We start from the raw sequence: 13,056 nt of genomic DNA, 5'->3' as shown, positions 1-13,056 counted from the left end.
AATATCAGTATTATCTGCATTTCACTGAGAGCTTAAAAAAAAGCAGCAAGTGTATCTGTATGGGATGCCCAAAGGAAGACCATCCTATTAAAGAAGAATATGCTAGCATCTACCACGGAAGTCCTTGTTTTTCTATACTGCACCAAACACTTAATGGTAAAAAAATTACAGTGACATGAGGCCACATAAAGTATAGGTTTCTACAACCTTCCTTCACAGAGAAACTAAGCTGACAAAGAATATTTTCTTCTACAAAATCTGGACTGACAAAACTGGGAGGGGTTACAGCAGGCTAACTAAGGAATTTTGGTTCCCTTCCCCAGTAAAACTTTGGGCAAAAAAGGGAATTACTCTTCACATACAGAACATTACATGAAAACATTGAAGAAGATAACCTGGAGACCAGGCAACAATACCGTGAGCTTTTGTCCTGCAAGCACATTTGTGATTTGCAGCATTTTACCATGACTTTGTCCAAGACAAAGCATAACTAATGTACTAGTCTGTCTGCCGGGATATAAATCCTAACAGAGAGACACACACCCCTACATGGCACAACTGAGGAAGAGTGGGACTCCCTTTAATCAGTACTGTTCTGGATCTAAAATCACATGTGTGCTGGCCACTCAAAGGTCCAGCTCCAGGCAGCTCCAGTTTGTCTTTTGTGTGAGAAAATCACATGCAAAAATCCAGAATTGAGGCTTTCCTGATAATGTTCAAAAGAGTGAGCCAAAGGCGTCTGCTTTCTAATTGTGAGACACATTACTGTAGGAACAAATTAGCTCACACAAATTAGTGCCTCACCTTAGCTGCAAAACAAATTCAGTGGTTTGTCTGAGATTTTCACAGTTCGTTGCTCTTCTGCAGATGTTTTGACATTAGCAGCTGGATGCAATCACCAATCAGCATCTAGATCAGACTTCCTGCAGCAGTCAATGGGGAAGATGAAAAAAATTTTACACAACTGACCAAGAAAATGACTCAGTTTGAAGGACTCTTACATACACACTCAGCCAGCAGAGGTTATTGGCTCCAAGCTTTAAGAACTGCGGGCATATAATTTCGTCTTGGATTGCACATGTTTCTTCCACAGTTGGTTTTCCCATTGATCTTAATGTCATCTGGTCTCCTTTTCTTTAATATTTCACTATGTTTCTTAGAAAACTAGGCACTTTTATGATATGTTTAGTTTAGTTGAGTTGGGCCAAATTGTAACAGGCAAAACTCCCATTGACTTTAAAATTGAGCAACAGCTTTAGGATTATTTTTCCAGAAGATTAGATCAAATTTGGCTCTAGTCATACACATCTTTTTTCCTTAATTCCTTTTTCAGATCTTCAACACGTGAACAGAACATGAGTGGACTACTTTGTCATATTCAATGGTACTGAATGCTTCTGTTTATAGAATTCATTTTTGATGTAAAGGTTTCTGGGAAAATTACACTGAGGCTGTACAGAAAATAAAATGGTTGTTAAGCGTGGGGACAGACCTTGGACCATGCTCACAGCAGAGCAGGGAATTCCCCCAGGTACACGCATACTTGCAATGAATCAGCTTCAGACATGTAGTTAAAGAAAAATTTTGCCCTCTCTTGTTCTGCTAAGGACTCAGATTTAAAACTTTGGAAAAATAAGAATTGTAACATCTTCCAGGTACCATAGAGCAGTGCCACACAGCCACTGCCTCACACCAAATTAGGGGCCCTCTGAGCCATGACAACAGGCTTGATGAGGTAAAAAAATATAGGGGCTGCAGGAAGAAGTCTGTTACAATCAATTCTTTTTCTGAAACAGAAAAGCCAGATCTTACATGTGTTACATACGCTACTTTGCTAGAACTCTTTTCCAAAACACAAACTGCTATTTCACCCTTGGCCTCTTGATCCACAGCTATTCCTTGGCTGGCAAACACAGAATGATTGGGTGGGAGCTCCCAGGGTAGCAGATATGTGACCTTATACACTTGTGACATGACTGCTGCAACAGTAGTATTGGCTTGAAATAACAGAATGCCTTACACTGAACTAGGTGACACTTGACTAGATCAGAGATAACAATCAAATCCTACATTTCAGTCCAATAGCAAATGAATCTTACTGAGGCTGGTCTGTTCCCTCAGGAAATGTTTAGAGGACTGGAAACACTGGAAATTACTTATCAGCACTATCTTTTGGATATTAAGTTATCAACTGTTATTTCATTTATTGATTCAGCTAAAGAAAAGCACTCTATAGTTTGCTTTGGATCCGAGAGAAATTAGTCTGAGGATGTGCTCCTTAGACAACTCCAAGCTGGCATGTCTATGTGGAGACTCAGTTTAAGAGAGGACTGTTGGAGTGACGAGATGCATAAGGATACAACTGAGAAACTGTGCAGCAAAAGACATGTACAACACATGTAGGCATCCATTTCTCTTTGGTGAAAGGAAGATCTTTGAAGGAAGATCATTTTCTGGGCTTGTTTGCCATCCCTGTTCCTAGTGACATCAGAGAGAGACTGATCAGCTCTACTCAGAGACAGAAGGATGCTCTCTTTACTACATCGTTCCCTGTCCAGAATCATGCAGCATCCTGCCCTCATTTTGATTTCCTGATACACTTGCCTGATTGATGGCAATAGGGTCCTGGTCTTTAGTGGCATCTGCTGCCCAGTGCCCCAGACACACAATGTGCATCTTCTGTTCCTTCTGACAGCGGAGAAAATTAAGCATCAAATCTTAACATTTCAAAGAAAGGAGGTGGCCTATAACTAAATACCTATGTTATGGTCATCTTCGCTCTTCCAGTAGTGACCCCTTGATTATTTTTCTGTTACAGCCTAAGAATTTTTACTGCAGAAAAACTACAAGCCCAAACCAATGATAAGGAGGTCCACATACTTCTAAACAGAGGAGGTGCTTGGTGGTATGTCAACAAAAAAGAGTATGTGAATATCAGAGAGCAATGCTGTTAGCCCTATTGCTACCACTGAAAATACTTTACTTCGAGATATAATGATGTAGTAAAATCAGGAAAGCTGACTGGCTTGTGCTACAGTATAGTTCAATTTGGACAGGTTTTTTTAAAGGGCTTTCTTTGAATGGATGCCCTTGTGAAAAAGAAGTAGTATAACTGTCTATAAGGAATGCAAAATAGGATTAACCAATAGCAAAGATTAAAGTTAATCTAACAAGACTTGATATCACATACTAAGTAAAACTTTCTAATTAATCACAGCTCTTCACATATGTCTCTTTTTTGGTACACATTGGTACTAAAGCTTTTTGCATTCACATGCCATATAGATCTGTATTTTTTACCTCTACAGTGTTTGGTTTCACAGCAGCCAATCAACCAGAAATGTATACATGGAGTCCAAAAAACACTTTTATGGATTTTTCAAATTAATCTTTTGGGACTTTTGTGTGAGCAGATACCACATGCTTCCTTATAATCACTGTATTTCATTCATTCACATTTAAAGACTGAACGTTTTATCAAACTTTGTTTAAAACATTTCAATGAAAAAAAAACCATTAATAATCAATGGTAGTCCTTGAATTAAAAATAAATGGAACTTGAAAACTAACTATAAAAAGTAATTGCCATTAATAGAAGGCAGGTGCAAAAGTTTTGGCCTAATATCGTAATCAACCAAGTGAGGCAAAAAAATAATTTTTGCTGAAGTATGCAAATAGCATAGTAAATAGTGAAGAAGGAGTAGAAGATGTAGGTGTAGTTACACAGACTGATTTGGATGATTTACAAACACGGAGTTACCTAAATCATATGCATTTTAAAACTGGTGAGTGCAAGATGATAGATCCAGAAACAAATAATGTACGTCACACTTACAAGTCACTCTGAGAAGGACTTAAAATCATGTACAGCTTGTAGAGCACGTCTTCCTGGAATTACAAGGTAGCTAGGAGGGTTAATGCAATACACAAATATTTTGGCAGAAGAAAAATGCTGAATACCCATTAAGATTAGAGGAAAAAATAGGGAGTCCATACATAATACTATGCAAACTACTGCTGGGTGAAATGTTCAATTCTGGACTGGAATCCACTCTACAAAAGAAAAACTGCCAAAACTTGCAAAGGGTTCAAGAAATCTGAAATACATTCATTATCATGACAGGCTGTAAAACTTTGATCTTAATTTATCAAAAAAAAAAAAAGTGATTGAGAGGTGACTTAAGTGTGACTTATTTGTATTTAATTGGGAAAAAAGGATTTCTGACAAAAGAAGGAATTTTACTGTATCAGGGAAATATGTAAGAAGGTATAATCGCTGGGAACTGGAGTCAGGCAAACTGATGAGAAGACAGACACATTTTCCTCTGACTGTGAACAGTGAACCCTTTGGAACAATCTGTCTATAGATGTAAATGATCAATACTAACTTGATACCTTTTAAATGCAGAGTCGACCGCAACACCTTCCCATAAGATACTCACTCACTCTTACAGGGTTTTAAATAGTGACTACCGAGCAGATTGTGTAGCCTGTATTATTCAACAGTGCAGACCAAATGGCCATAGCCATCTCTCTGGCCTCAAAATCACTGAAATGGTAGTAATTACACTCAGAAGTGTTTGGAAAATGGGGATGCAGAAGAGAGAGGAGATACTGATGCTTGGGAGCAGGCCAAAAGCTTAATGAGCTGCTGAGAACCAGCATTAACACATTTCAGGCCCATATTTCCATAGGGGTTAGGGCTGGGAGAGACACGAAGATTTGTTTAGAGACTGTTTGTTCTAGCTAAAGTGTTTCCAGGATCTAGTTAGAATTATTTAGAAAACACTTTCATTAGCTAAGAATAGAAAGTAATCTACACAACTACAACAAGCAACATTTTTTCAAGTTCATGTAAGACAGCTCTGGGTACTCCTATCTTCATCTGGCCACTGGCTTCGGGAATTAGTCCTGGCCTTTCAACCACAGTCCAATTGTAACCAGACCAGGATTTATCTCATAGAGCATGGTGAGAAAAACTCTGACCATTAATAATGGGCTTAGGTTTGTGGACAGTAGCAGATTTTACATATTTAGCTGCAGTTGCTAAATATTAAGAATATAATATAGAAATATAATATATATGTTATTTTATCTATAACAGTAATATATAATATATATGTTATTATAAATATATATAAAATAACAGAAGTTTTACACATTAAGAATAAAAAGCTTTCTGTAATTTCCAGTCTTCTAGCGAACAAAAAGCATATTTGCTTTTGTTAAGTCCCCATAGCTTTCACCCACACTTCAGTCTTTGCTTGCTTACTTGCCATGTACCATAATTTCCTGTCATTTAAACCACCTAGTTGCATTTTCATCTTCAGGGCTCCCTCTGAATAGCCTAAAAGCATCAGCAAAACTGTGAACAGCTGATCCCTTCCTCTTTTGTCCATGAATGTCTCCAGATGTTTTTTGAAGGTTTTACCTTTCCTGAAAGGTGTTTCTGGTTGTCCTTCATATTCTAGTGTCAAACAAGAACCACTGAAACCCACCACAGCTAAATGACTTAAGATATTTTAAAATCCCACTTTGATCCCTCATCATATTTAAGCTTTCAAATACCTTTGGACAATCTGACCCAGAGTATTTGTATCCTAACTTCTGCATGAATCCTCACAGAAAAATGCTAAAATTAATAGGGAAACTGTCTCCTGATAGTGCTTCTGTAAAACTTTTCCTGAAATTTTAAGGCTTATATGTGATTGTTATACATTTCTAGCAAGATCAAGATCAACTGTGGAGGCTAAAACTCTTATATTGGTTTCCAGTACCAGCTGCCACACGAGAGCCTTGTCTGTTTAAAATCAGTCAAAAGGCTGCTTTTTAAAGAACACAAGTTTGTTAAGTATAAAGTTAAGACATAAATAACAGAGCTGTCAGAAGATCTTACAGTATAATTAAGTTACAGCAAATTGAAGTCACTGAAATGTCTCTCATGACTGTTTGGCCAAACAGCAAAGCAATGCAGATAATTGCTATTTACAATCCCATAACCAAGGACAGCCACTTACTCTGAAGAACTAAAACTCCCCCATAAAACAAAGAGTTGAGAAAGGAAGCGGTTTTCCATAAATTATTACATTTTGATATAAGATACAAAGCCAAATTTTGCAAGATCTTTGTAAGTGAAAAGCACCATGCAGAAATTACCGTATGAAGAAACAGTTTCCTTCATACAAACTTCACAGTTTTATCCCACTATTTGATCCAAGTTGACTAAATTTTACTGTTAGAGGCTAAATGTAAAATCAGGGTAAACTAATACTACCAGGTTTAAATACCTGAATTTTAAGTGACCGTGGCTAGAAATACCATTTTTTCATTAACTTGTCAGAATACTCCAAATAAAGAAGTGTTTCAGTCCCATCCATCAGGGTTCCTCCAATGAGCTAGAAGAAATTAGCCCTTATATAAAGCATGACATCAAATCACAACATCTGTTCGCAAAAGAGTAAAATTCTTAAAGGTAGAGGTAAATGTGCTGTTCCTTCAGTGCAACGAACCCTTAAAATAAGTTTGTAATCAGATTGATAATGCTTGCTTAATACGTGATTCAGGAAATAAATTCCAGACAAATTCCTCCTACTACTATCTCCCAAGCTAGAACTTGAAATGTAAGTGATAGAAAGAAATTTTAAAAAACTGTATATTATTGAAAAATGTAAAACATTTTTGTTTTGGAAGAGGCTGGAATTCTTCTTTTGGTACTGCACATAGGGAAAAATGAGCAAAGCCTCAGACTGACTGATTTCTCCAGACAAAACAATCTCCATAGATAGGCAGGAATTTTCTTGTACAGGGAATGAAAATGACACTAAAGGGGAAGTGCAATCGGAAAGGATAAAAGCAAGGTGGATTCTTAACTCTACGTGAAAGTCAGTAGAACTCAGAGACTTCAGTCACCTCCAAACCTTGGAAAAATCTTGCACCAAAATATTCAAACTCTTGAAGAAACTTTAGCACAAGGCTAGAGAAAAGCTGCCTGCTTTTTCACCTGCATTAGCAAAGGCAGAGTCTAATATTTTGACTCCTGTAGGTACCTTTTTCTGCTGCAAGTAGTCCCATTAGTTGAGGACACTTATTAATTATGAACAAGGTATCAGCAAAGAACTCTGTTCTGTGATTATAATACAATTGTAATGAATATCAAATGGAGCAAAATTGAAGTGCTTCCTTCAAAATAAGTAAAACGACTTGTACCTAGATGAGTTGGAAAATTAAAATTATTGCTCCATAACATACAGATACTTGTTAAATAAATCTAGCAGTACCTGCATTGCAAGGATTTTCTTTTCCTTTGTATACACACATTTCTCTGTCAGATATGAATGTAATTTCTGCAAGGGCTTACCTCCTCTTGCTCTTCCCCATGGTTGGAGAGAGCTGCATGAGTGCACGTTTCACTCCAGTGCCATAAATTTTAATAATCTACCTCTTAAAAGATTGCAAGGTTGTAAAGTCATCTAGGGTGTGCAAATAAAAGTGCTAAGAAGAAATAGCATCTAAGTTGTTAATATGCTGTCAGATTATGAAACATTATCAACAGGTGGGACATCTCAACAGAGGTGTCAGTGGCGAGAGAACCATGGGGAATTGCTGCAACATAGCACATCAGTCCAACATTTCGTTACCCATCACGTCTACTGGTGATCAGCTAGGTAAAACCTTGCATGAGGTGACTGCAAAATCTTGCATCACATGAGGTGATACTAAACAGGAGACAAGATCAATGATCATATGAGACAAGAACATATCTGGGGCTAAATGACGCTGTAACAGGTGTGGTGACAGCGAGCTTGTGGCTGCCCTGCCTCAGGAGCAGCCCCCGAAACAGCACCAGCACAGTTTCAAATCCAGGGAGATGTTCTGCTGCAGGTTGGCTCATACCCCACCAGCGCTAATTCACTTGAGTCTCGTTTTCTGAAGTGCTGAACACCTGCCGTTTCCTCTGATTTCAGTTGGTGTAGAGGGTACTCAGTGCTTCCGAAAAGCAAGCATTATGCATGAGCAGACATGCTCTGAAGAAGCAGATGCTCCACAAAGCCAAAAATACCACCAATTACACAAGCCCTGTGAGTTTCCTCCAGAGCAGAGTTTGAAGTGTGCAGCTTTATAGAGAGATGTTTAAATACCTCCAGCAACTACAGAACAGGAAGGTAAGAAAATAATAATGCCACCCTCACTACTGTCAGTCTTGCAGTATTTTAGACATCCAAACAAAATGGGTAGTGCTCATTCTCTCCATTCTATCTGGGAGGCAAAGAAACAAACTCCAGCGGGATCAATAGGACAAATCATTTTACATTTGGACAGGATGATCTCGCACAAGAGGTGGATTTCTGAAACAGTGCATGATAAAATGTTCCTGTCATCTTACTGAAAAAAGGAAATCAGAGGACAGAACTGCATTGCTGCCAACAGAGAAAACAGAATAGCATGATTCTAAAAGCATATTGCTTTAGTGGTTTCACAGAAAAAAAAAATTGACTTAAGTAACATTTGCCTAAAATGCACAGAAATATAGATTAAATATAAACACAACTGTCTGAGGTAAAAGCAATAGCAGCTAGTATTGATTAGCCCACTGGTTAGTTTTCATTAAATTGGTCAATTTTGTGCACTCTTCGAGTTAAGAGCTGGGTCTCTCTGTGCACCTGTGGCCATATTCCAGGGACTTAAGAGCTGCAGCTTAGGCCTCCGCAACTGGCAACCAGATACAGGAGGATTTCAATTGATTCAGAACACAAATATTTTACATGCATTAGGGATCTATTAAGGATGTAGGTATTACAGTGTTCTTGGTATTTGAGGTGATCCTTTTTTTAAAAGACAAACACTATTATAAGGTGAGTACTACCAAAACCAAAACTAACTCTTACATGATAAATTCTGTCAGGTTGCACCATTTTTTAGAGTCCACTTTCTTCATCATCTCTTCAAAGGATTTTCCACAGGCAGGCAACTTTTCTAACATGAGAGATTCGTTGCAGAGATTAGTCTGTTGACGTGCGCCTAGGTAAAATCAGAAAGCACCTTAAATCTCAAACATTGAAACAGAAGTGTGATCACATCACTCGCAAATTCCTTCACACAGTTCTGATTGCCACTTACATTGTTGTGAACCTAACATTCAAATTTCTAAACAATTTTAGAAAACAGATAAAATATACCTTTACATAAATTTATTAAAAACATAACAGTATATAATACTACAGGTTACCGTATATAGTATCATCTTTTAGACCTAGCATAGAGCAACCTACCTAGTCACTTTTCTAATCTTACTTAGCTTCTACTCATACTAACTTACTATTGCCCATTTGCATTTTTACTTAAAAGCTGACTGGAGTTACTGATCATGTACTTCAGTGTAGAAAGCACTTCTCAAGCTTACACAGATGCATCCCATTCAACTAACTGTATGACTAAATGTACTTCAACATCAGAAACATTTGTATATCTTACCAGCTAAAGGGCTGGAATTCACAATTAAGCTTTTTCTTTAGGATATCCACTAAAGGCATTATCTACCATTATTAGATGTTGATGTTACAGCATACAACTACTTGCAAAGAGTCAACCTTTACTTGAGCAAGTCTGTATCTTTTGGAACCTGTAATGGCAACTCCACAGTATTTAGAGTCAAAGTCAAATTTTTTTCTTGGCCAGCCCATGCCTGCATTGGAATACAAAGATAGTATTTTGCTATTTCTTATAAAATAAAAATTCTGAAAAAAATCTATTCAGACTAACTAAAGCATTTTATTTTGATAAGGCTGAAATATTTTGGTTTTATTAAGTAGTTAAATATGTCTTGCTTTACCTTTGTAAATGCCACTATTTTGATTGTTCTTCTATATACAGAATGCATACATTTTGTAGAACATTAAAGATTACCTGTAAGTATATGTATGTCAACATATTTAATAAAAATGCCTAAATTAAATCAGTCAGAAAAAAACTAGGATGATTTCTTCTCTTTACAGCAGCACAAATCTGAGAAAAGGCTTTACCTGAAAAAAACCTGCAACCCTAACAAACCTGTGTGTCAGGCAACCTCCTGAGAACTCCGGAGGAACAGCTTTTTTTAAGAATAAAGCCAAGAAGAACAGACCGCTTCATCCTTTTTTAATCATAGAAAAAAGAACTCTAAGTAGAATCAGGTCTTGCACCTCTTCCTTCTGAACCTACATATTCACTGAGACCCTATTTACACCAGGGAGAGGAGGTATTTCTTTTCCTTCTATTAGTTACTTTGAAGCAGGATCCCGTCATTGCTGAACAGAGCTGGTGGTTCTAATTTTGTGTGGTGACAGCCAAACATGCTGCCAGGCGAAGTGAGGTCAAAAGCATGCAAGCCTTCGCCTGATGAGAAGTCAGGCACAGCCCTCACTCTCAACAGGGCACTGTTCCTTACTATTAGTCCAAAAAAACCTAAGGCAAGATGGACTGGTTTCAGGCCTCACACCATGACCCAGCCATCAATCAGAAACGTGAACATCTCCATTTGAAATGGGGCGTGTGGTTGTAAAACAGGCTGGAGTGCACATTAAGTGTCTCACCCACGAAGGAGATGGCTCCTTTGGAGCCCAGGCAGGAGCGCTTTGCAATTTAACTCCAGCTATCGCAGCTGACTCCTTAGCTGGGGAAGTCACTAACTCAGTGATGCCATGTGCCAAAGGAGAGACAGCCATCACACCTGACCAAAGAAATACTTGGCTTTCACATACTTTCGCAGAGCAGCAGGCCTATAACTGGACAGCCTGTGACACGCCGGAGACCCTAAGCCCACTATTTCATTCAGAGCACAAACCTCTCCAGGCGTACGGCTGACTCGCTGCAACCTGACCCTACGTCCTTTGTCACGTCTGACTGTCAGAGCTCTTAAAGCTGATGCTAAGTCTTCATCCATGCCAGAAAAAAAACAGAACTACAGTTAATCACCAGTGATAGAAACGGTGAAAGTTATGAAACAGGGGGAGCGTAATTTTGTCCTTGGGAAGTTAACATGATAGCACAGACCCTGCCTATTTAAGCGCTCCCGCCAATTCATTTGGCAGCTGCAGCAGTTTTAAGTTATACTTTCCACAGCTAGAACTGCAGAGGAACACTAAAGCTGGGCAGAATTCAAAACCAGATATGAAAATTGCATAGCTGGCAACTTCAATCCTGCATTGATGCTTTGACAAAAGTTAAGCAAAGCTGCCTTCCCTGGCAGGGTATTCTAAACAGCCAGCTATCACTTGATTTACAACCCTATAAATCCAACAGAATACAAGTTTCTCCTCCATTACGTCATGTGTGCTGACAATTTACTCCAGATCCTTCCCAGCGGGGTGTTTAAATGGATTTTCCATGGCCCTGGTGGTTTTGGTTGGCTCTCTTTAGAGCTTCAGTATTTTGCAGGGTTATAGAAAAAGCTCTGATAGAGTCATTTGACAGGAACAATCTGACAACACAAGAGTTTCTGTCTAAATCCCTGGCCAAAGGGGTTCAAAATTATAAATAATTCTACAATTTTACCACCTCTATTGAGACTGACCTTTACAAAACACAACAACACTCTCAGTTCACACAGCTGATGAACAAGACCAGCTGTAAAAAATGCATGACGGTTGACTAATTGAAATCAGATAGGATGGAAGCGTTTCTCCAATAGCTGTCATTAACAAAACAGAAACAGAAGTTTGAATTTTAGAAGTAAAGCTCACCTGTGAATCCAAGCGTCATTAGACCATTAACTAGGGGGGTGAAAAAAGAGAGAGATGAGTTAGATACTTCCGTACTATTACATAAAAGAACTAGTGCAGATACAAGCAAACTTGAGCATAATCTAGGTTTCAACAGAATACTCAAAATATTCATTCAAACATTAGTTTCAGTTTTATTAAAGAGTGTGTCTGAATGGAAGAATGAACATTCAGAGAACACCCTGGTTTTAAATTCTTTTTTATCTATCCTTTAAATGGCTGAGTCATGCAGACTGGTTATGGGTCTGTCCACACCACTCTTTCCTGTAGGTTCCAACATTAAGGATCAGGGACAGGGAAATTATTTTTGATGTCTCACTGAAAAAAAATTCCTGACAAATCTTTATAGTGTTAACCTCGCATCAGAAATGAGTAATTTCACACAGATGGGTGCCTCTTGCTCCTTGTTTATACCCTACGTGTCACTCCAGTAAAATGAATCAAGATATACATAGCAGAATATCAGCCCCAATCATATTGATCTAGACAGTGCAGTCATGGAGGTATACCAAGCTCTCGACTGAGTTAACTGCAAATTGTTGTGTACATACATCTGAGAACAATTTAGATCCTTCTAATGAACATATTTTTCTTACAGACAAGCGTTAATCTCTGTCTTAGTTACTAATGAGCCAGAATGTACTGAAACTGAAGAGCAGGAATCCATGTATCAGAAAATTGTGTTGCATCCAAACACACAGAGCTGAAACTCCATTATACACTCTGATGGCTGTATGTCTTTCACAAATAGAGCACTTTTCTTTCCAGGCTATTAGATGTTATACTAGTAAATATACTTGAGTCCCTGGGTAGGTTTTTCTTCAATCCTCACTTGAAAACGTGCCTCATCAACTGCAGAAAACTGAAGATCAAATTAAAAGCATACACTTTACAAGGAAGCCAACACCATCCATTCTGAGGAAACAGTCTAGATGCCCATAGGTGCCCTAGATGCTCCCCTCGAGGACCACAGACTGTACCTCCAATTATTATTCTATCAATTCTTGTCACTGATCTCTAGATCCTTCACAGTTATTGCTGCAGTAGTCCTCATGAGATCATGGTGAGGCAAATAAAACAGGATTTACAATGAAAGAGAACTTGTAGGAGAAAACAACATGTCCATGTTTTACAGACAAGAGGTTGAGTGACTACCTCAATGTCAGGCAGGGAAGCTGTGATAAACCAAGTACCGAATAAAGTTTGTGCTCACAAATCCGCCTGCTCACAGGAAAACGTGCTTTTTGCATTTTCTGATCTGCTTGTAATAAAGTAACACAGAATGTTTTGCACCTATCCT

The 13,056-nt window shown here is 38.3% G+C and overlaps 1 protein-coding gene across 1 annotated transcript in view; it reads right to left on the bottom strand.

Moving 5' to 3' along the window:
- Nucleotides 1-802: 802 nt before the first annotated feature.
- RAMP3 (receptor activity modifying protein 3) overlaps nt 803-13,056 on the bottom strand; it is a 29,685-nt gene continuing 17,431 nt past the window's right edge. Inside the window, exons 2-4 of the mRNA XM_075052513.1 lie at nt 11,718-11,747; nt 8,886-9,018; nt 803-923 (exon numbers count right to left, since the gene is read on the bottom strand). Of these exons, the coding sequence (XP_074908614.1) occupies nt 896-923; nt 8,886-9,018; nt 11,718-11,747 (191 nt within the window). The 3' untranslated portion in view covers nt 803-895. The remainder of the gene's footprint in view (nt 924-8,885; nt 9,019-11,717; nt 11,748-13,056) is intronic.

Source organism: Buteo buteo, chromosome 20, assembly GCF_964188355.1.
Source record: "Buteo buteo chromosome 20, bButBut1.hap1.1, whole genome shotgun sequence".
In the NCBI taxonomy this organism is placed as follows: domain Eukaryota; kingdom Metazoa; phylum Chordata; class Aves; order Accipitriformes; family Accipitridae; genus Buteo; species Buteo buteo.
Note: the sequence above shows the minus strand (reverse complement) of the source record. Positions and strands in the feature narration are given on the sequence as shown.